At 39.3% G+C, this 23,566-nt stretch overlaps 1 protein-coding gene and 2 pseudogenes across 3 annotated transcripts in view; all 3 read left to right on the forward strand.

Moving 5' to 3' along the window:
• LOC147651548 (coiled-coil domain-containing protein 180-like) overlaps positions 1-23,566 on the forward strand; it is a 116,564-nt pseudogene that overhangs the window by 84,459 nt on the left and 8,539 nt on the right. The window lies entirely within an intron of this gene.
• On the forward strand, positions 29-1,695 carry LOC147651550 (uncharacterized). The gene is made up of 3 exons (XM_086841927.1): positions 29-133; positions 741-1,022; positions 1,496-1,695. Exons 1-3 carry the CDS (start codon positions 29-31, stop codon positions 1,571-1,573), a joined length of 465 nt encoding a protein of 154 aa, XP_086698053.1. The 3' UTR covers positions 1,574-1,695.
• Positions 937-23,058, forward strand: LOC147651551 (coiled-coil domain-containing protein 180-like; annotated as a pseudogene). Its single transcript, XR_015274122.1, has 25 exons — positions 937-2,340; positions 3,168-3,250; positions 4,500-4,609; positions 4,700-4,828; positions 4,995-5,105; positions 6,509-6,672; positions 6,827-6,946; positions 7,638-7,720; positions 8,401-8,489; positions 9,699-9,872; positions 10,390-10,505; positions 11,280-11,424; positions 11,844-11,907; positions 12,544-12,776; positions 13,401-13,618; positions 14,134-14,309; positions 15,413-15,593; positions 16,106-16,252; positions 16,522-16,666; positions 16,878-16,994; positions 17,445-17,567; positions 19,257-19,528; positions 20,089-20,144; positions 20,901-20,997; positions 22,001-23,058. The product of XR_015274122.1 is annotated as a coiled-coil domain-containing protein 180-like (transcript).

Below are 23,566 nucleotides of genomic sequence, written 5' to 3' on the forward strand. Positions count from 1 at the left end.
TATCCATGAGGAAAGCCGTCCCGTGGACATGCTGGGGGTCTTCTGGCCAGCCACAGCTGCCTCCATGGGGACGTCGGTGGAGGGGCCCCCAGAACTCTTGATGCGAGGACGGGACAGGACGGGACAGCACAGCGTGTGATGATGTTTCTCCTCAGAGCCACACTCCGCTGCTGAGCAGCACAGAGCTCGCACCGCGGGACCCTGGGTGCCTCCCTGGGGCGCTGCAGACTGGCTCAGCTGCAGACGGGGAACAGGGACGTGGCGTGGTGGGACATAGCACAGAGCGCCATTATCTTGTCTTCCAAGTATTTTAAGAAATGGGCTGAAATCCAGACAAAAATATGTTTTCCAGTTTCTGCGCCTTTACCTGTAGATCAGAGCAATGGTATTTCTTAGCCGTAAGGCAAAAAAAGGCGTTAGTCTAGCCTCAGGAATGGCAACGACTTGGGTATTCAGAGAAAATGTATGGGGAAGACCTTAGAAGTTCCTTCCCCTAAGCGGAGGTGTGTTCTCATTGCCGTGCTGAGCTGAAAGGTCCGGTCGTGGGAAGTCTGGTGTGCCTTGTGCAGAGACGAACACAAACCGGGGGCTGCGTTCCCCGGTTCCGGAGCTCAGGTCCCGGGTGAGCGGGCCGGGATGGCCGGCCGGGTACTGCCGGCAGCGGCCGCCGGGGGGCGCTGTGGATGAGGCGGGCCCCGCCCCCGTTGGTCTGACAACGGCACGCGCGGGCTCGGCGCGAGCGCGTCCGAGCGGGACCGCCTGAGGGCCCCTGGGGGGCGGAGAGAGACCCGGGAGCGACAGCCGGGAGCGACACCCGGGAGCGACACCCGGGAGCGACACCCGGGAGCGACACCCGGGAGCGACAGCCGGGGGCGACACCCGGGAGCGACCCCCGGGAGCGACACCCGGAGCGACACCCGGAGCGACACCCGGGAGCGACACCCGTGGGGCCTGGCAGGGGAGCGGTAGGCGTGGAGTTTCACCGTTCGGAGTCTCCGGGAGGCTACGAAGCTGCTGTGAAGGCTGGTGCTCCTTTGCTTTAGGACAAGCTGAGAGAGCTGGGGGTGTTCAGTCTGGAGAAGAGAAGGCTCCAGGGAGACCTTAGAGTCCCTTGCAGTGCCTACAGAGGCTCCAAGAGAGCTGGAGAGGGTCTTTGGAAACGGGCCCGGAGTGGCAGGACAAGTGGGAATGGCTTCAAACTGCCAAAGGGTGGGGATAGATGGGAGCTTGGAAAGGAATTCTTCCCTGTGTGGGTGCTGAGGCCCTGGCACAGATTGTTCAGAAAGGCTGTGGCAGCCCCATCCCTGGGAGTGTCCAAGGCCAGGCTGGATAGGGCTTGGAGCAACGGGGGATAGTGCAAGGTGTCCTGCCCATGCCAGGCAGTTGTAAGATGATCTATCTTTAGGGTCCTTTCCAGCCCAAACCATTCTGGGATTCTGGGATTCAAGGAAGGCCCTTTTCCAAGTGAAGTGTTGTATCTCCTCTTGGCTCCCAGCTTGTAGTTGCCAGTTCTGGAAGCAGGCGCGGCCAGTCAGCTGCGATGAGCCATGTGTTCTCAATAGGACGAGTGTGACATGTTCACAGAGAGATCTGTAAACAGATCTTCAAGGCCCAGGTAAAAAAAGCAGAGGATTGAGTAAAAGCCAAAGGAGTTTGTTGTGTTACTCAGTTTGCTGGCTGTTGAAATGATCCCAGGTCATTTTCAACATTTCTGGTTTTGGTTTGTTTTAGGAAAAAATGGATGTGTTATCTCCAGCATATGCTCTCCAGTGAATCTACATGTGTTCCCATCTCTTTGTTGTCTATCAGGTTATATTAACTAAAGGCAGAATCATAACAGAGTAGTAAAACGTTTAGAGGCATAATTAGCCAAATACAGGCATTTTTAACTCTGCTGTTGACTTTGGTAACTGTAAGCAAGGCAGCACAATCCAGTTACTCCACTTTTCCTCTCTAAGCAAAAGATTATCCTTTTTTTTTTCTCATTTTGAAGATAGCCTTAGATGAAAGTGGTTATGCATGTGGTGTGTAGGGTTCATTATTTTACTTTTCTCTTCTGCTGTCTTTCCCCTGCTGTTTTTATTAATTATTTTGTCGCTGTTCTCCATTCAGTAGGTTTGAAGGAATTCTAATTGTTGAGATTATGTTTCTTTAAAGGCTCACTTAGCCCACCTTTTGGATGAAGGAAAAAAGACAAGATTCTCTAAGAAGAGTAAAAAGTACACTTTAAATAGGCATTCAGAAATGTCTGCTGATGCCATGCCATTACCATGTAATCAGCAGAAATGTGTTGGTGAAACACCCATCAGTGACTTCACAAAAAAAGCCACAGTCAGACAGGTAAAGAACAGAAGCATAAAACCCCAATGATATGTTCATAACTAGAGGGATGAAATGGACAGATTTTCAGTGGGAATTAGGAACTACTGAATTCTTGGTCATAGAACTAACGACTTGTAATAGACTGTCTCCTTGCCAAGTGTAAATTTAGTATAATGAACTGCTTGCTGCCCATTGAAGTGCAGGCTAACAGACCAATATTTGCAATAGAAGGCATATTGTATGGCTTTCCTTTTAAAAAGAAGTTGTCTTTGCTCATAGCAATCTAGATATATACCCAGTCAGAAACATATTTTTTAGGCTATATTTCCAAGTAAATGGCTTACATGATGATGCTGTAAGATAATGAGACGAACAAGAATGCAGATAATACAACCATTCTTTTTTATCCTAAGCCAGCTGCTGACTAATGATACAGGGATTCTCACTGAGCCCAAGGAAAAACCCAGTGCCCAAGCTGCTGGGAAAAGCACTTGGGCAGATAAAGGCTATTTCCACGTTTCTTGCTGGTATTTCCTAAAGAGTTCACAGTTTTTTACCTGTTAGAACTGTTCTGTATGTCTCTGTAGTTTACACATTCTAAATCTAACATGTATTGCTTTAATGCCATCTTAATAGATTTTAAGCTGGGATCTACCATCCAGGCTTCAATTTGTCTCAGAAGAAGCAACATTGATTCTTTAAATTATATTCTTTAAAGTTGGGATGATACTTAGGATCACTTTAATGTTACATTTTGCCAATTAAAGTGAATTATACTATTATGTTAGTCCCTCTTCTGGTGCATTAATGGTACAAATTGAAGCTTTATTCACTTTCTGTTTCAGACAACCTACACCTTTTTCAGAAGCATTGGGAAATGTAGATGCAAGTTCAGCTGAGAAAGTCAGAGGCCTGCCTGATGTAGTTGGTAAAACTGGTTTCTCTTAATGTCATCTATTTTAATTTGCATTCACAGGAGACATGGTACATGTAACAGTTTTAGCTGAACAAGGTATGAAATTGTGCTGGTTTGAAAGAAAATCAGCAGGAGAAATTAACCCCACACAAATACCTTGTGAGAGATTTTGGAGTTACAATTGAATAGAAAGATTACAGTAAATGCAATGATACAGAAAAACATTTAAAACACAAAGTCAGAGTAGAGCCTGGCACCCTTGTGGTCAGGGTTGCAGTGGTTGCAGTCCTGCCAGAAGCAGTGGTCTTGTGAAAGTTTGGGTCCTCCTCTGGATGTCCAGTGGTGGTGGTGGTGTCCCAAGTGCCCAACTGCCAGATTATATCCATGGGGTTCAGGTGGTACATCCCCCAGGGCAGGGAGGTTCACAATGGAATGATGGAATCCCTTGAATCTAGAATATTTTTGGAGTCCTTGATCAGCTGCCCATTCTGCTAGTACATATTCAGTTCATTATGGCCCATTGGCAGGCATGACCCTCACTGGATGGGTGGTGCTGCTGCTTCCCCAGCTGAAGGAAGGATAAAGAAACACTATCTCACCCTGCAGGGTCTGCCTCTTCTCATTTTAACATCCAGCTTGTATCCTGGGGGTCAGGTATGCACTGAAAATGATCTATCATTAACAGCTCATCACAAAATGAGGTAGAGGGGAGTAAAATACAGTTTGGTTACATCCACATTGGAACTCTTTTCTCTTGCAAGGCAACAAAAATCAGGCTCAGAAATGGCCTGACAAAATTTTGATGATTTGAAGCTTAAGAGGCCTCATCTTCAAATTTTTGTTTCAATGTTTTGATGATTTGATGATTTTGAAGATGAAGAGTCTTCTAATAGGAAAAAAAAGCAGTTGTGAAATTGTCAATCACAGGTCATGTTTAGCAGTATAAATTCCAGTTTTGATGTAATCAAATCTCATTCCTGAAATGTTGCAATTTTTTTACATCATAGCTGAGCTAATAGTTCCATGTTATTATCCTTCTGAAAAACAGAAGTTAATAAAGGAAATTTTAAAATACACTCTAGTATTTTGTATTTTTACCTCCATTTGCTAAGACTGCACTTCCCAAGGAAAGATGTTGCACACTGTGAGAACTGCACAGACTACAGCAGTTACAGTGTAGATTGAGGGATTTATTGTTCACGCATCCCATATTCTGCAGCAACAGTTCCAGGCTATAGAATGCTCATTTCTTTCTCTGCAGTTCCTGAGGAAGCAGGCAGTGGTACATGGAAGTACCTGGCAGAACGGCGGCAAAAGCGTCACGATCGAGCAGTGACCGAAATGCAGCAGGAGCTGGACGGCATTGGCAGGGTAAAGCAGGATCTTTTAATGCAGAGTCTTGAGTGCTCTTCTAAGGTCAAGGCCCAATATTGAAATGATTACACTGACCTACCGTTTTAGGAGATGGAAGCCTCTGTTTTGAAGATTCAGGAATTCCTTCAGCTTAAAGTGATGAAATCAGATGAAAAGAGTAAACTTCTGTTTGAAAAGATTGCATCTGACATGGCTTTGGAAGGTTTCTCATTTGAAGTAAGGCAGCTCAGAGCATTGGCTCAACTTCAGTTACTTGTACCTGCTCTACGTAATGTCTTCTTATGGTTCACTGAAGTCCTAAATTATTGGGTTTTTTCCGTTTATATTTTTTTCTTATATATATTCACTTTTCAATGAGATTGAGAGTAGATTTTTATTGCAGGGTTTGGAAGAACTGTGGAATATGATCCATGAAGAATCCTCAAACAGAAAAAAGTGGATTAGGGCAGTGGACGAATCCCTGAAGGAGATTGAAAGGAGTCGAGCTGTTAAAGTGAGCTGCAGTCTCAATAACTGTTGCTTAAGCATAAGATTGTTATTTGCTGATACCATGCTGGATGGAGAGCAGGAGTAGCTTGTTTCCACAGGAGTCAGAGGCCTGCCAGTAGTTCTGTTATGTGGTGATTGCTTTCTTTTCACTAATAAACTCATTTATTTTCACTCATTTTACACCCACATAATCAGGAAAAGCTACTTTTTTCCTAGTTTTAAGGTGTTTCTTTCTTTCACGATTACGGATACTACAGGTGCAAGGAATATGTGAGCTGCTTTTATTTTCCTGGAGACTTGTGTAGGTCAAACTTTCATCTGGTCTGTTATTTTTTTGGGGAACATAGCTATTCTGCAGCTGGAAGGAGCATAGACATGAGCTAGCTTGATTTTAGTTTGTGTTGGCTGGGTGTCAGTAGCAAATGTGTTGCAGTTTTGTAGTATCCAGCCTAACCTGTCAAAGTCATTGGACATCATAGGAAACGTTTGGATAAAAAAAAATTGATAGACTCTGGAAGAGCTTGCTGCACTGTCCTTGTAGGCAAAGAAAAACTGTTCCATCAGTGCCTGTTCCTCCTCTCTTTGTAATTCAGGTATGGTGAATAAGTCTGAGAGTATCACCAGTAACCTTTCTGTTGGATTAGTTACAACAAATGGCAGAGATGAACACATTTGCTTTAATTCTGTGTTCACTTAAAACAGACGCTGGTTGAAGGGAAGCTGGTTTGATTTTTAAATTCATATTGCAGCCTGTCTGCAGAGCACTCAATTATCACAATTAAAGAGAAATCAGCTGAGTAGTAGCAAAGTGGAATGTTTTCATTACTATTTTTATGAATTAATGAAAGAATCAGTCATTAAGATAGCTAAGAGTAATATTTTTAAATTTACTTCTCAGTCTGTGTCATCCAATTAACTTAAATTAATTTTAATTTATTTAATTGATTAATTAATTAAATTCATTTTAATGGAAAAATTGTCTCATTCCTGTAGTTTTTTGACTTTGAAAATTGATATTTGAGTTACACTTTTTGTTGTTGATTTTCTTTATTATTTTATTGCACAGATAGCAGATGTACTGACCAAGTAGACCTTGAAACTGGAAGAAATTTCTTTCTTCTTGGCAGCTGATGTTCACCAGCTCATTAACAATAAGGCCATGGTAAATGTTTTACCTGGGGAAAGATATCAGTCTGAATATTCCTAGAATGTCTTTTTTTTTCCCCAACTGAAATGCATTTTTTCTGCCTATCAATCACTGAAATATAGAAGAGATTTCTACTTGGCAGGGTATCCATTATCATTTGTGTCCTTTTTTTCCCCTCATTTTCTGTAGAAGACACAATTTTTTTGGTTTTTGCATGTTGTATAATGCTTCTACTCCTGGTTTTATTTTTTAATACACAGAATATAAACAGAGTACTGCTGGGTAATGAGAGGGCAACTGCCAAGCTGCTCTTTAATCTAATGAAATCAGAGCTTGAGAAAGACAAATTGCATCAACTGAAATGGCAAGAGAGAGTCAAGGTCTGGAAGCTCATCCAAAAGAACTGCATAGTTCAGAGTTTCAGGTCAGAAATTTTGCAGTCTTATTTTGGACAATGAATAACACAAAGTGACTGGTTTCTATAAAAGTAATACTTTATAATTTTTTCTTTATACATATCACATATGATATCACATATATCATGTTTCCATTATACATATCTTTTTTCCTTCCTGCAGAGAATTTATGGCAAGTGAAGAAATACAGAATCCCCCAACTGTGAAAACAGAAATGGAAAATATGATAAAGGAGCAGATTGTACTTAGTGAACAGAGACTGAGAGTTTTGCAGCACATTGGGTATGGCAGAAGAAGGTATAGCATAAAGGGAAACAATTCTTTCTGGAGTTAATGAGGGACTTGGCTACACAATGCACTTTGCTTCCTGTCAGTGTGTGATTGTTAAATTCAGCAATAAGGCAGGGTCTAAACCTATTTTTGTACAGCTCTTTTTAATGGAAAAAAATGCACTCTTGATTTTCACTGCACCAGCTACACTAAATGGGGGGTGATCAAGGGCTAAAAATGCAGGAATGCAAAAGTAAATCTTACTGACATTTGAAATGGGGTAGGAATGGGTGGAGAACTAGAAGTTGGTATGTCAAGACATTTTTTCTCTGTGGGATTTTATTTGTGTAATAAATTAAGAGAGGAGTCTGCATAGAAATCCAACACTGCTGTGTTTGAATATCCATCCTGAACACAAGAAGCATTTTTGGGTGTAATGTATTGCGATATTTACAGGGAGTTTTTTTACAGTGTATGTAGGAACAATTACATTCCTACATGCAGGAATTACACTTAGTTCCTTGTCAGGCAGTAAATAGTTGGCCTCAAACAACAACAATCTCTTTGGTTTATTTTCATTGCCAAAATGGCTTTAAATAAAATAATGCACAGTAGTATGGATACTCTGATTCATAATTTTATATTTTAAGTACGGACTGATTTGTATTTTAAGATACCTGACTCTTGTTTCCTACTTTGATAGCACCTTGTTGCCTCCAAAACATACACAATCTGACATAATAAATGAATGGTACAGAACTCTGGAGAATTTAAACAGGAGTATTGGTAAGTTGAGAAATGATAAAACCAGTTTGGAATTCAAGCAATCCTTTCTTTTTCCCCAGGCAACGAGGCAGACAGTTGCTGTGAAAGTGCATGTTTGCTCAATTCTTTATTCTATATGTTCCCACTTACGTTCTCTGTTGCTTTGAGCTGGCTACTAGTAAGACCCAAAGAAGCTGCCTGTGACATCACTTTCCTTTGGCCAGTGCAAACACTTCCTCATGGTGAGATCTAGCAGAAACTGGCTTGTTAGAATTAATCTGGGGGAAATAGAAGGTTAATTTTGACATGGATCAGTTCTCAATCCTAAAAAAATCCTCCTTTTTAACTCTCAGAGAAGAAGAGGGGAAATATTGCAGATAATTCCTTTCTCCAAGTCCTGTAGTATGCCTTCCCTCTGTGTCTGCCTTCTCTTGCTGCAGAGCACAGTGAGCTTTGTAGCCTGTATGGTAGCATGGAGGTTGGTAGCAATTGTAAATAACTTGCTACTTTGAAGCATAATTATAAACAGCTGTGTATTAAGGTGTCTCTTTTGATTGGTTGGTGGTGTCACAGTGGTGTGCAGACACTGCTGGGATCTGTCCCTGTGCTGAGATTCAGCACAGGGCTGCTGTCATGTTTCCTTTTCACACTGCACTGTGAAGTACAGGAATGTTGACCGTGGTCTGTTCCATATCATTCAGACACACCTAATGTGGAGTGCATGGAGAAAATGCGCATCCAGTATGAGCTGGTCCAGGACAAATGTCAGGAAAAAGTGCAGGTCTGCAAGGTGAGTGTCAGCTTTGGGTGTGGAAGTGATGGTACGATATGTCATTACAGTAAAATATGTTTGAGGATCCACCAAACATTGAGATAACAAGTTTTTAACCTCTTACTCTGTTCAAAAGGTACTTGAAATGTGTAAAAGCTGTAACAAATGCCAGTAATGAAGGGGGTGCTGTCCTGCATTTACCTGGAGGATGCAAGGACCCTCAGCCTTTGTGCTAAATCCATCTTATCTTGGCAAAGAAATTCCACCTCTCTGCCTCAGTTTCTCCCTTTATATCCAACTGAATTGTTTTGTTTACTAATGGAACGTGGGCTCTAGGAGGTTGAATCTTCCCTCTGTCCATTACAAGCAAATAAACACTAAGTTTAGCCATCTTCTCTGAAAGCCATGCAGTATTTCTTATATGCATGTGAATAATTTGCTATTCTTTTCACTTAGATGACCCTGTTGGATATTTGCACAGTAGAAGATGTTGAAATTGTGCATTCCAACATGCTCCAGATGACTGAGAAACTAAAACATAGGTTTGAAGAACAACTGGAGCACATGAATGTGCGTCTATTACATTTATTTTTATCACTCCTTGGGATTAGTCCTTTCTTCCTGTGCTCCCACCTGCAATGCCTTCTGCATTGTAGGCTATTGATGTCACATTAGAAAGAGGTCCACAGTGTGACTAAGCACTACAAAGAAGCAAAGTTTGGTGTGGAAAAGCTTCCAGTGGAAGAATTCATAATTATTGTGTTTATTATTTATAATATAAATATATTGTGTTTTTATTATAATTTATATCTGAAATGCATATGATAGAGATGAATGACGTATGGCCCACCCAGTCTGCCTTATGACAGAGGAATATATTTAAATGATCTCCCAAATGTCTTCCAATCTGATCTTTTGTGATTCTATATATAAAAATGACTGGGCAGTTGTTCCTAATGTGATAAATTGTAGAATGTGATTTGGTGCTTTATGATGCCAGAATAAACAGAAGTTTTGATACTCTCAACTTGTACTACAAAAATCCACATTCTTACCCAGTTTACTTGGATTTTTCATTTTTTTTAACTCTCCAAATAGAAGACACCAAGTTGAATACCAGTCATGTAATTTCAGGCAGCCTTTTATCATGTTACATATCCTCTTACTCATTCATTTCACCTTCCAGCAGTTTAAAAAGAACTTGTTCACTTGAATGTTTTTCTTTAGAGTGATTTTAAGGAGATGGCTAAATGGCATGAGCAGCATTGTGAAGGCTTGTACAACTATGTTCAGGATGCCATGGCTCTCTGGGATGTCCATCAGCTCCAACTGTCCCAGCAGGAAGATGTACTTCAGAAGAAAGTAGATGAATGCAGATGGGAAGAGGATAACATAATTCAGGTATAAACATAAAAACAAGGGTGTGCTGTAAAGAAAGGACTTCTTAATGCAAAGAACCCTCTGGAATTCAAAATAGCTGCTATAAAATTAAGAACATAATATCTGACTTTTGTATTGGAATTTCTACTTTTCAGTTTCATTCAGTCAAGTGCATTTTTGCTAACTCCTTGATTCACACTGAATGGACAGTCCTGTCTTATTCTTGATAGGGCAACAGTGTTAAGGATCACTGCTGCTTTCTGTATAAAGTGGCTGCAAGTTGCTATTATGGGATGTTGTGCAGGTATAGAGTCTGGTTGGATGCAAAGTTCTCATAGTTACAACAGCCAGCTTGGGATAGCAATGTCAGAGGTGTTCATTATCTAGGCAGATCTTCATGGGTGATGAGTTTTGCTAAGGTAGCTTCCCTTATTGGTGTAGAATATATGTACATAATTAACTTACTTGAATCCTAAATAGTAATGGAGATTTTAGTATCTACTAAACCATTATTACTAGCTTTTTCATGTGGCCTTAGATGATGAAAGATAATGTGGATACAAGTTTGGAAAAAATGAAGATGGCAAGCTGTGAAGAAGAGCTGAAGCAATATTTGGAGAAAGCCCTTTCCTCTTTAGATCAAATTAGAACTAGGTATGAGTTTTGTATTGTAAACTTAAAAAGTAAAGCATATTTTAACGCTGGTTGTACTACTTAGGTCTTGTTTATGCTATTGTGTGAAGGTATGGGAAAAGACTGCTTTTTACTTCATGTAAGAATATAAAATAATGTACATATTGAACAAGGTTAAGGCAAATAATACCCACCGTTTAGGAATGGGACAAAGGGAGACTGCTATCATTCAAAAACCACACTCATTTGAGCAGTTAAAAGAAAGTCAGAGGTAACAGACCAAGTGAAAATACAAGTCCAGATTGCAGAAATGGAATGTAACCTATCTGAACATATACGTAAATTCCCCATAATTATCTTTGCTTAGGAGACAAAGCAAATGTAAATGTAAATGAAAACAAGTGTGAACATTGATTTTTCTTGAATCAAGATGTAGCTTTATTTTCAAGTAAAAGGAAGATGAACCAGAAAGGCTCAGTCGCAGCTGAGCACAGTGCAGAACTAACATGGAAGACAATATTTTAACATCTTTTATGTAAGCAGTGTTTGTATGGTTCCCCATCCAAAAGGAAGGATGTAAAAGGCTTTACTATAAATATTTCTTAACTTTTGTGCATTTATTTATTTGTAATGAACTAATCTCTAACAAGCCAGAATGTGATTGTATTCAGTGTAAACAATCGCAACATTTAGCCTAAAGGTTTTATGAGACTGATCAGAAGGTCAGATTTAGATTTAGAGGCACTGTAATCATACTGAATTTTATTTCTATACATACTTGAGTCTCTCAAACAGTGACCTTAAATTGGACAGGAATCAGACACTCAAGCAAATTGTAATGGATGAAGTAATGGCTTACCCAAAAGCTATTTTGTGGGAATTGATTTCTTATAGTATATCCATCAGCCAGCATTTTAGTGTGAAGGAAATCTCCAAACAGGTAAAAAGAAAATATCTACTGGTTTAGAACCTTATTAGTGTATTCATTTTTCACTTTAGAGAAAATTTACCTTTAAAATCCAGATTATATAAAGTATTGTTTCAGCCATTGAATAAAGTGCTTTTGGTAGAGATAGCAGAGGGAAAACAAAACATTTCTCAGTCCCGCTTTTAACTCTGTCCTTGTTACGAACGGCATTTTAGCAAATCCATTTGCCTTTTGAACAAAGAACTACAAGGTAATAGACTTAAAATAATCTATTTGAGTGTTACAGGTTCTTTAGATAGTAAGTGATCTATTCAAGACTATCATATCTTACTGAAATAGAAACATTTTGAGAAGGAATATGGGTTTCTTAGAAGCAAATCCATATTTTAAAACAGTGTGGCAGGTATTTTTTGTTGTTGTTTTGGTTTTAGAACTTGCAAGGCACGATAGACTCCACAGTTCAAGATCAAAATAATACCTCAACAGTCCAAACAGGTATTTCTGCTTACTTGTTTTTCAATTTCTATTTCTTTGGACTGTAACCAGTAGAAGTCTGCTTTAATTGTAAGTAACTAGCTGAGGCTTCAGAAGCTGAACAAACAGTGGAGCAGCAAGCTGAGAGCATTGTGCAAGGAGAGGAAAATCAGAGTATCCTGAGTTGGAAGGGAATTACAGGGATCATGAAAGTCCAGCTCTTGGCTTTGCACAGACATCCCAACAATCCCAACGTGTGCATCCCTGAGAGCATTGTCCAAATGTTTCTGGAGCTCTGGCAGCCTTGGGGCTGTGCCCATTCCCTGGGCAGCCTGTTCAGTGCCTACCACCCACTGAGGGAAGAACCTTTTCCTAGTACCTAGTCTAATCCTCCCCTGGCACAGCTCCAGGCATTCCCTTGGGTTCTGTCCCTGGTCACACAGAGCAGGAATTAAAGTTGCCCCTCTATTGCCTTTGAGAGGAGCTGCAGCCCCCAGTGAGGTGTGACCTCAGTCTCCTCTCTCCAGCTGAGCCAAATGCCCTCAGCCACTTGTATGGTTTCCACTCCAGAGCCTTCACTATCTCTGTGTTCCTCCTTTGGACTTCTCTAGCAGCTTTAGGTCTTTCTAACATTGTGGCATCCAAAATTACCCCCAGGGCTCGAAGCAAGGACATCCCAGCCCAGAGCAGAGCAGGACAATGGCCTCTCTCAACTGGTGCCAGAAGATAGGGACAGTTGTCAAAAATCAGCTGGAGAAACAAACTTAACGGAGAAACAGGTGATCTTGGCACAGGAAATTGCAGAAACAGAGGAAGAAGAAGATGAGGAGAATGTTCCTCATAAAAGTGAAGAAAATGAGCATGCAGAACAGGGACTAAGCATTATGCAGGTAAGTGAGCAAGAGAATACATTTGAAAGTGAAGGCAGTCTTGACCAAAATAAGGAGGAATAGGAAGTCTTTTTGCTGAGAATGAATAGAAAGTCCTTTTTTGGTTAGTTTGTATACAAAGCACCCAGAGCTCTAGATCCTTTTATGGGAAAATGGAGTGTATAAAACAGTTCACAACCATTCTTTTTGATAATTTTTCATAATTTTTTTTCTAATCTGTCTTTCATCACAGTGTTCTCAGCCTGTAGTGAATGATTTAAGCTAAGTATTTGTACCTACGTATTAGTTTTTCAGTTTCCATGAATTAATACCATAACGAAAACGTTTTCAAACATTGTTGACTCTGCCTATGTCTTGCTGGCATATATATAAATAAATATATAAATATACAAATATATAAATATATATTTTTATTTATATATAAATATATTTATATATTTTTATATAAATATATAAATATATAAATATATAAATATATAAATATTGCAAGCACTGTGTAAATGTCCAAATTAAGAATGAGGACATTATTCTAAATATCCTTAGGATTCCTAGACTAGCTGGTGCGCTGTTAATTCTATGCTGATACCTTTAAAAGTAACGTGATAATTTCCCACTGTTTCCCAGTCAGCATCCAAGAGCAGCGAGGCAGAAAGTGCTGAAATTGCCACGGAGATTTTCTCCACTGCTAGTGGAAACACTTTTACTGTTCTTGGAGTTGAAGAGGCAGGAAAGACTGACATCACAGAGAGTTACCTTACGAGTTTTGAAAAAGAAGAATCCCTTCCTATGTATCTGAAATATGTACTTCTCACAGAAGCCATGTTTGTCAAGCTGAAGGAAAGGTAAGTAGAAAACAAATTCTGTTCTTTCCCTTTATGTAACACACAAATTTCAGCTGCTTAGAAGAAACATTAGACTACAGAGGAAAAGTTATCTAATTAGTGTTGTATAATTAGATATTTATATTGTTAGCTATTTAATTATAAAATTGATTGTACAATTATTACATTATTCCACTTTTGAAATTCATACAAATACGAGAAAATGTTTATATTGCTTTGTATCCATGGCTGTCAAAGTACCATAAAAACATTTACCTTTACAGAATATTCATCATTTAAGGAAAATTATCTAGTGAGACAAGTAATTTGCCCAAATTCCCTGCAAAGCCTTGAAGGTAAAATGCCTGGTACTCAGTAGCATGCAGCTAGCTCAAAAATTCTACCAGTATTATGCAAATGGTACTGAAACCATACCTTCCTATAGCCAGAAGTTAAATTCTTAGAAATTATGTATTTAATAAATTCTTACTTATTATTTGCTGTTCCTCACCATAATATTTCTTTTTCAACCATAGGATTCGCCTCTGCTTTTTTGAGCACTTGGAGAAATGGTTTGCAGAATCCTTGTCAAACTCCTATGTCTTTGTAGCTGCCAAGAAAGAGGAGCTGAATTCAAAACTTCTGCTGCATCTTAAGTTGCATCAAGGAAAGCAGGAGGATATACAGACAAAAATCTACAATGTTTGAGCTGGTATTGACTTTTTTTTTGTATTCTGAGCATCACATGTGTTCCTAACATGATGGTCCTAAGTGGGCCAAAATCTGTTTCAGCACTAGTTGACTTAGTAGTAGAAGACAATAGAAAGCAGTTGGCTGTCAAGAATTCCCAGTATATTATGTTACTTACATATTTTTAAAATGATATTTCTTTTCTATAGCTCTTCCTGGTTTGTGCTGTGTTATTTTTGGAAAAATAGACAGTAGTGCCTTGATTAACAACTGGATTGCAGAAGATACTGAACATTCTATTGTCAATGTTTGTGAATTCTCATCCACCCTGAAATTATTTAACAAGAGTCTGTGCTGTACAAAAAATATTTTAAAAGTATTGCAGGAAAAGAAATTAGCAAGTTGGGAGAGCCAAAATGTCAGGGCCAAGCTTCTGAAAATATGAGAGGGAGGATTTAACTCTGTGAAATATCATTGAGCAGCTACAGAGCATCGTCTAACTAAAACTCTTTTTGCATAGGAAGTGTCAAGTTTTTGTGGTGAGAAAAAGGGATTTTAGACAGGTTTCTTGGTCTTTAACACATAAGCAAAAAAATTCTGCTTTTGGAGAGCAGGCAAATAATTTTTCAATTTCCCTTTTTCTGCAAAGAGGACAGGTGCTTCTTCTGGCAGCTTTCTTCAGGTGGTTGCCTGGCTCTTGATTTATCCAGCTATCATTCTGGAAGAGAGACTAAAACTGATTTTTTTCCTTCCCTCACAAAACTAGGAAAAGTGGATGATTTTCCATTAAAAAATATGGCCATTGGTTTTGTTACGAGACTGAGAACAGAGAGATAAATGGAGATGTCAGCAATGACCAAAAATAAAGGAAAAAGAATGCTTGGAGCAGACAAGAGACACATGTGGTTTGAATGGATTAGGAGCTGTTAAGGATCTGTGTCTTACACAGGAGAAAAGTCAAAGAAACCAAATGGAATGTATTTAATTTGTATATTTCAGCTACTATGAGGTATGGCTTTGTTTTATTTTGCTGCTGCTGCTGCTGGTCACAGGTTGACTGGGCATAGTGATAGTTCACAGTAAACAGGGAATAATGTTCCTGTTGTAAACTTCCTTTCTTCTCAGAGGAACTGTCACTTCACAAAGAGCATCTTGAGCGCCACTGTGCAGTACTGGCAGAAGGCCTGGAAAAGGAGAGAGCTGAATTCCTCAGATTCTCAGACCAGCTAAATAACCTCAACACACACTTCAATTCCCGAGTCAGTCACTTGGAGTTTGAGTTGCTCCACGCTCCTGTGACTGAGCAGTAAGTGTGCCACTGCTGTTGCTGTGAATCTCCCTAGTTAAATACTCCTGATTTCTGTCTGAGGTGTTTATGGTTTGCATTCTGAACCTGTTCTTTCATATGTTATTGCTCTTCAATGAAGACTACTTGATAAAACTTGAAAACATGTAAAGAATTTCATTCTCTTGCCCTGAAGAAATTAAAATCAGGACTGAACACCTGGAAATTTTCATCTGACAGTCTTTAAGTAGAAAAGATGTTTCATTGGTTTAGATTTTATCCAGTTTACTGAACATGCACTGTAAGAGCAGCTGACTAATTGTTTTTGAAGAAAAAGATGCAATAGTATCAGCTGTTGCTGATACCTTCCATGGGTTCATCCAAACCATCCCAACTTGGGGAGCTGCTTTGAGAGTCATAAATCACTTCTGAGTCCCCAGATTTGCTCATGTCTTTACAGCCAGCAGTTGTTGAATCATTGTGTTGTGTTCCTTTTCAGACATCTTTCCTTATCTTTTATTATTTGCTGTTAGGTCAGCTTCTTCCAGCAACAATCTGGAATCAGAGCTCCAGAACCACCTGGAGTCCATCAGGGTTACTGTGAGAAGTTACCAGCAGCACTTGGAGGAAGCATTAGGAAAATTAAGGGATTCAAATGTGGATTTTCTCAAAAGTTGCAGGTATATAGATTTCATAGAAGTGTTGTTTATAAATGGTGACTGAGTTCTGGGAATCAGCGTTTGTTGCATAGGCAGAAGAGTCAAAGTAAATTTTATTTTGTTATTCATCTAGTTTCCCATTTAAAAAAATAAATGCATCTTGTTAAACCACAATTATTATGCTGTTTTCATCACATTTGTGTTGATATATATGTTTCAGGGCTGTTGAGCTGAAACAGTCTTGGGGAAAAAGATGACTCACAGCCAATTGTTTTTATGTTTGCTTTCAGATTATTTTCAGAGGTCGGTAACTTTTCTTCTGAGGAGGTATAGTTTTTCAGCAAGTGTCTTCAGAAAGAAAGTAAAGAAATTGACTCCTTTGAAAGTTCAATCAAAACAGATGTGGAGCAAATAAAATCGAGCTGCTTGGAGCAGGTATGCAGAATTACATTATTTCAAATTATGTTTTCTGTTGACATATTTGATGGGATTTGCAGTCAGCCTGCTTTCAGATTAGAACTGTAAATCTGTTCTGTTTGGCAATTACATGATGGAAAAAATTAGTAAAAATGGCAAGGTCTATCACTTCAGTTTTAAAAAGTGAAAAATTATCTTGTTCTGTCTTTTGTTTCTGACACTCTTAAAGGCTACAGAACTGTTCAAGCAGTCTCAAAAAAGGTTTGCTTCTCTCTCTCTGAGTCGAGACTTTATGAGGAAGGTCCATCAATCTTTGAGGAGGTTACGACAGCAAATCAAATCAGAGGTACAAACAGAAACATCAGAACTTTGCTTAAATTCGTTATAATAATTTTCTTTTTTCTACCTTTGAGGAGATTTTGGCTGAATTCATAGTGGACAAATATTACATTATTTTTATGTTGATTTAAAACCTGTTTTCTATCTATCTGCTATTTTCAGCAGTCACTATCTGCTGAAAAGCTTATTTTTAATAGTGCTGACACTGTGCTGGCACGCTATGGCCTTGCAGCACATTGAGTGTATACATCTGAATTCACCAGCATTTTTGTGTGGTGCAGCAAACAACGTGAAGCATTGCTTTTGTGAATTACTGTTTTCAGCTTCTCCTCTGAGTACCAGGGATTTTTAACCAGTTTTTATCAGTGGTTCTAATGGTCTAATGGTAATGAAAGTGGAGCCTCTGAAACTCCTGTGGATGGGGACTTTACTTCTCTGGTGTTTGCTTCTGCTTTAGGTAGCGAATTCCAATTTGCAGTCAGCCACATGCAAGTCTTACCTGGAAAAGCTCCAGCAGAAGAGAGATGCTTATGTTTGTTCTACTGCAGATAAAGAAGTAACTTCTCATCAGCATAAAATGGTACTTAATTTGATTTGTTATTAATTGTTATTAATTTGGTAAAAAGTAGTATTTTTGAGGAAGACTTACATTTCCTCATATTTGGGGCTGGGCAGGAACACAGAATTTTTGCTCAGAAAGATCCTTGTCCTGGATTCAGCTGGGATGGAGTTAATTTCTTCTCAGTAGCTGTTGCAGTGTTGTGTTTTGGGTTCGGAATGAGAATGGTGTTGATAAATCAGTTTTTGCTAAGTTGTACTTATCCTAAGTCAAGGACTTTTTTTCCTTGTCTCCTGCTCTGCCACTCAGGGGGTTCACAAAGGAAACTGGCAGGGAGCATAGCTGAGACAGGTGACCCAAACTGGCCAAAGGGATACTGCAGCCCATGGGATGTCACATCCAGTCTGTAAACTGGGAGAGTTATCTGGGAGGGGCAGTCTGGGTTCAGGAAGGGGCTCTGGCATCGGTCAGCAGGTGGTGATGGTGTTGTGCATCACTTGTTTTTCACTTACTATTATTGTTATTATTGCTGTTGTTACTATTATTATTATTATTACTATATATTTATTTACCATTATCACTGTATTTCACTTTACTTTCAATTATTAAACTGTTCTTATCTCAATATACATGTTGGCCTTTGATTCTGCTCCTCATTTCACCAGGGCAAGGAGGGAGAGAAGGAGGGTTGAGTTGTGCAGTGCTTAATTTCTAGCTGGGTTTAAAAGCACCATAGTCCTTTTTGGACACCCTGTTTTCCTGTTTACCAAACCAAAACCTCAGCCTCGTATACAATCTCATTTCTTCCATGTATGTGTACATAAACTGGTGGCAGAACAGAGGCAAATATGTTGTTTGCAAGAGTCAGCATGTTTGAAAAGGTTAGAACAGTTAGTTTAGTAAATACCATCTGTCTTACCATCTTTTTCAGGCTTTAACTTCTGAAAAGTTGTATGATTTTGCCAGAGAGGTGTTGGAACAGCTGAAAAAGAGGAGCAAGTACCTTGACTGCTTCTTAGTAAAAGCAAAGATTCCACATGCCACTCTAAGATAACTTTCACATTCTCTATTTCCTTTAATATGAAGAGAATTTTCTTGTGTACATACTTTAATGGCTTTTCAGAATCTGTGCTTTGAATTTTCAAATGAAAAAAGAATCTGCATTATGCCAAGATGTCAGAGACACTGTAACATTAGGACAGCCTTTTTAAGAGGCTGAGTAAATCACCAAGTCTACAGAACGCTGAAAGAGATGCATGGCATTGCAGTGAGTTGCTCAGTTCTTCACAAGAGTTTGTTTTCAAGGTGTAACACTATTCAGAGGTACATATTTCACAGGTTTCTTTTTTTTTTTTTTAAATCCCAGATGTGTCCTGAAGGGATTTTGTTTTTATCAAATGGGGTTTGTTTTCTTTCCTCCCTTTTCTGGAAATTCTGTCTTTATTTTGTAATCTCAGTGGATCATTGTTTTAAGAGTATATCCTTAAATACTGTTTATGATGATTATGAGAACCTACTCTTAACTGCTTAGAAGTGTTTTAGAGCTGTATAGCTGTAACAACATTGCTGACAAAAAATTTACTTTAGCCTGTGAAGCAAGATACTGTCCATTTAGAAAATCTGCTTTAGTAGCCGGTCATTACATGGAATGCTTTCACTAACTGCCTGCTACAGTCTACAGGGCTTCCTTTATCTTTCTTCCCATTTCAGGAGGACTTCACCACTCCTGACACAGATGGGACATTGCAAGGGGACTTAACAACTCTTGACATGAATGGGAGGTTACAAGATTCCATTGCTCCTGCTGTCCCAGAGATGAGAGCAAAAAAGAGCTCTCATTGCAGAGAAGACAGTCTCAGAGATGAGAGCAAAAGGATGGTGATGGGACTGGATCCTGATAAATTCCCTTTGTTAAATCCAAGCAGAATGGATACATCTATGTTTAATGATTTGGCAATAAATGTTATCAAAAATTTATCTGGGTAAGTACTTGTTTGCCTAAAGGTATTTTTCTTTCCTTGTCTTTATTTATATTTTCTTTGCCCAGAACTAGTGAATAGACTGGTCATAGGTAATACTACTATGTATTTTCTGATCTAACTTTAAAAATTAGTCTAGCTGAGACTGCTTTCTTTTTAAAACCAATATTTCTCATAGCCAAATATATTTTTGAGTAATAAGTGACATCTAGTATACAATGATAAATTTCAGGTATTTAAGTTTTGTCTTCTAGAGATTTATTTTAGTTAAAAGGTGATTATCTGCTGCATAGTTGACTGAATATAAAAAGTGTAAAATGAAGACTATGACAAATGTTTGATTTGCAAATAGTATTTTAATGTAGTTTTGCTTGTAGAAATTCCAAAATACCAGTTAAACAAATCAGTCCCATGAAATTACTTCTATGTACACTGTCAGTTGTGAAAGTAATCCTATCTGTTACATATGAGCTCAGAAATTTAGCTCAGCACGTGACAGGGATAGAGAGCATGCCTTGTTTGCTATTTGTTATTCAGTAGTACTTAATTTGGTTTTTTTTTAGATTTGACCTATCAAAAAAATCCCCAAACCTAAACCACGGGAGGACAAATGATCCAGGTGTGCCTGTATTTCTTTTAATATTTTCTTTTCATCTAAATTGCAGTTCCTGGCATTTTACTGCACACGGTCCAGGCCAATGGCTTCTATGCTAGGAACTCTGAGATAGTTGTGCTTCTCAACTCTTTTCCTGGACATTTTTACTTAGATTAAGATGATTTTGAATTCCTAAAACAATGAAAGCTGCAGAATGAGATAATAATGTTATAAAGAGTACCTGTGATAGCAACAGGGAAGCAGGGTTGAGAAAAGAAGTGGTGCAAAAATCATGAAATATATAGGGAATCAGTGTATTCTCACAGTGTATTATCATCTACTCCAAAGTGAGCACAGAGGTAACCCTAGATGCTCCCTGCCTAGTGTTCCCATTTCCTCATGTCTCTTCTGCAGACCTTGACTCCTCCAGCCATTTCCAAAGCTTTCACATTTACAAGTCCCCATGACCACTAATACTATGAATGTAGCCCATTCATTCTCCTTATTAACCTGCCTCAAATTTGCTTTACATCTCTTCCATTTACCATGTATTTTCTGTGACATTCCTGGGACTCATGCCCCAGCTCATAACCTTTATTGCTGTTGCCACTTCTGAGTTACTTCAGGCCTGTCTGACAGAAATGATTGTTCCTGTTGTTGTCCCCTACATATTATAAGGAAACATTATAGAAATAAGAATACAGTATACATATACACATCAAAAACTTCAGTTGGTTGGCATTTATGCAATATCCTTCTTCTTCCCTTGTTAACTATCAGCAATTCTTCCCCCAGTAAGGAAGAGGGTATCTGATGCACATTCTCAGAAGTCTTCTAGCAAGAGTTCATCTCGGGGTGAAACAAAGCGAAAAAAAAGGTGAGACCCATAAAGTGAGGAATTCCATTTAAAGTATTCCTATGCAAGAATTTACCTAGACTTGGTCTATACACTGAAAGATTCATACTGCTTATTTGTATTGCCCTTCTTTCCATCTACTGCTTATCACTTGGAATCTCTTACCTCTTTATGTCCACATGATCAGCTTTGTGGGGCTTTTTCCCCACATTTTGACTGGAAAAACATTTTTCTTTTTCTCCTTCAATCTGCTGCAATTTTGTATTTTGCAGTTGTTGAAATATAGACTAACCCTTAAATCAGTGGGGCTGAATTTTCAGGTGTGTCTAAATAGGTTGTCTTCAGCTTAGTCCACAGATTGAGGAAATGAGCTACTGTAATAGTGAAAACAACAATAAATTTTTAAACAAGTGAGAGTTTAGAGGAGAATTCTGAGAATCATTTTCCATCAAAATACTCTATTTAGATTGTCATGGTTTGAGAATGGTATTCCCCAATTTTGCACTCCTACCAAAACACTCCAAACCGTGGGCCACTTTCTCACTCCCCTTTCCCTACAGCAGCTGGAGAGGAAAATTGGAGGAACAAAAGGTGAAGATAAGGTTGAGATAAGAACAATTTACTAGAAAGAGCAATGAGATTAAAAGAAGAACAGTAACAGCAGTGATGTTAATAGCAAAGTGTACAAGAGAGGCAAGCGATTCACATGTGAATGCTCACCACAAGGAAACCCGTGACAGTACCCGACTGCCACCACATTCCCCAACAGCAGGGACCCTTCCACCCACCCCCACAATGGTGAGAGGTGGTAGGGAATAACTTCCAGGTCCTGCTCATATCCCCTCCTGGCTGCTGTAGAAATTAACCCTGTCCTGGCCAGAACCATAGAATACTAGTTTAGGAGTTACCTTTTTTTCTAATTTTTCTTTAGTTTCATGTCTGTTGTATGATTGACTAGCTCAAATCATCAGTCAGAGAGGAAAACACTTGTGGATAGTTTAAAATTAATGTTTTTCCTTTCCAGTGAAAAAGGCAGGAAATCTCTTACCAGGGACGAGAGAGCACAGATACTTGGAAAGAAACCTCCAAAGTCTGAGTGAGTCGAATATTTCCAGAACAAGAAATTAATCTATAAAAAACCTTGAGGTATGTATGTATGTATGTATCATTGTGACCTATAGAATTCACTACTGAAGGTATTTAGCCTTGATATTTATAGGTCAAAGTACTTCCAGAGCACTTCCTTTTTGCAGCATTGTAAGAGTGAAGATCTAAGCCACCTAGTTCATTCTGTCTAATGTCTGAAGTGGGGGGTCTTACTGGAGCCCATTTTGTACATTTATAAGAAGTGGGTGGGGAATGTAAAATAGCCTCTGCTTCAATTCTTTTCACACCTAAGAAGACCAATACATTTTATGTCTTCATTCTTGTGCTCAGTGTTCCATTAGCAGGATAAACAATGAGCAAACAGGTTCCATTCCCTTTCTCTAAGAAAATTATCATATTGTTTCTGGATCTGTGCAGCTGTACTCCATAGAACTGAGATATTTTGTACATGTGTCCTGGGGTGACTTTATGATACTGGTATCCCCAATCGTCTGGTTTATGTTATATATTAAGTTCTGCACCTTTAAGACTGGCTTTGAAAGCAAGAGAGGGGGAAGAAGAAGCGCGCAGTGTGTTAAGGAAAACATCACTCCCACACACCCCGCTCCTGGACTGTGGTGTCTGCAGCACGGACAGACAGCGGAACAGAGCTTCTCTCTGACTTTTAGTTAGTTTTAGCTAGCTGAGGCAGAGGAGTTCCCTGGACCTTTGTTTTTTTCAATTTTCTTGGATCTGTGCAAGCCTGCCCTGGACTGAACACCCAGCCAAACCCCGGGAGCTCAGGCCTGTGGCCCACCGGGGCCTGGGCCTCGGCACTTTTCCAGCGCCGGAGGGACTGATAAGAACCTGAGCGAGCCGAGCTGCACCACATGAAAAAAGACTTTTCTTCCTAGACTTACCATCCCATCAAACAGCAAGAGGTTTTATTATTTAATATTACTCAATTTCTGTTAAATAAACAGCTTTTTCCACTTCTCTCCACGGAATTTTTTTTTTTTCCTTTTCCCAGACCCGTTGGTGGGGAGGGGCATTTCCCTGTGGAGATCCCCATTTGGAGTTTTCCTTCCTGATTTGCCCTAAACTAGGACAAATACAGTTCTTGGCGCCCGAACGTGGGGCGAGAGAAAGTGGAAAAACCTGTACTGATTGTTGGTTGTATTTACTCTGTATTGGGATAAAGCAGTCAGTAGTCATGTTGTTTAGATACATAATGTCTCTTGGGGTAGAAGCCTTCATGTGGACCTGGTCCCTAAAAGTTTTTGAGGTTTTAATACCTGTCTTTGCCCTCTTTCACAGTAGAGGGGCACGGATTAGAATGGTTATTGTGCTGGGCTCAGTGATAATGATTTATAGGAAGTTTATAGAACTACTGAAGTTTCTGTCAGGTATGTTTGGCTCATGGTTTCTTCGCCCGACCCTGCCTCCCAGTCCTAGTAGCACATTTTGGGAGTTTATTGGTAATTGCACCCAGTTTGTTAGAGGA

This window comes from Cyanistes caeruleus, chromosome 9 (assembly GCF_971803275.1).
Source record: "Cyanistes caeruleus chromosome 9, bCyaCae1.hap1.1, whole genome shotgun sequence".
NCBI classification, from domain to species: Eukaryota; Metazoa; Chordata; class Aves; order Passeriformes; family Paridae; genus Cyanistes; species Cyanistes caeruleus.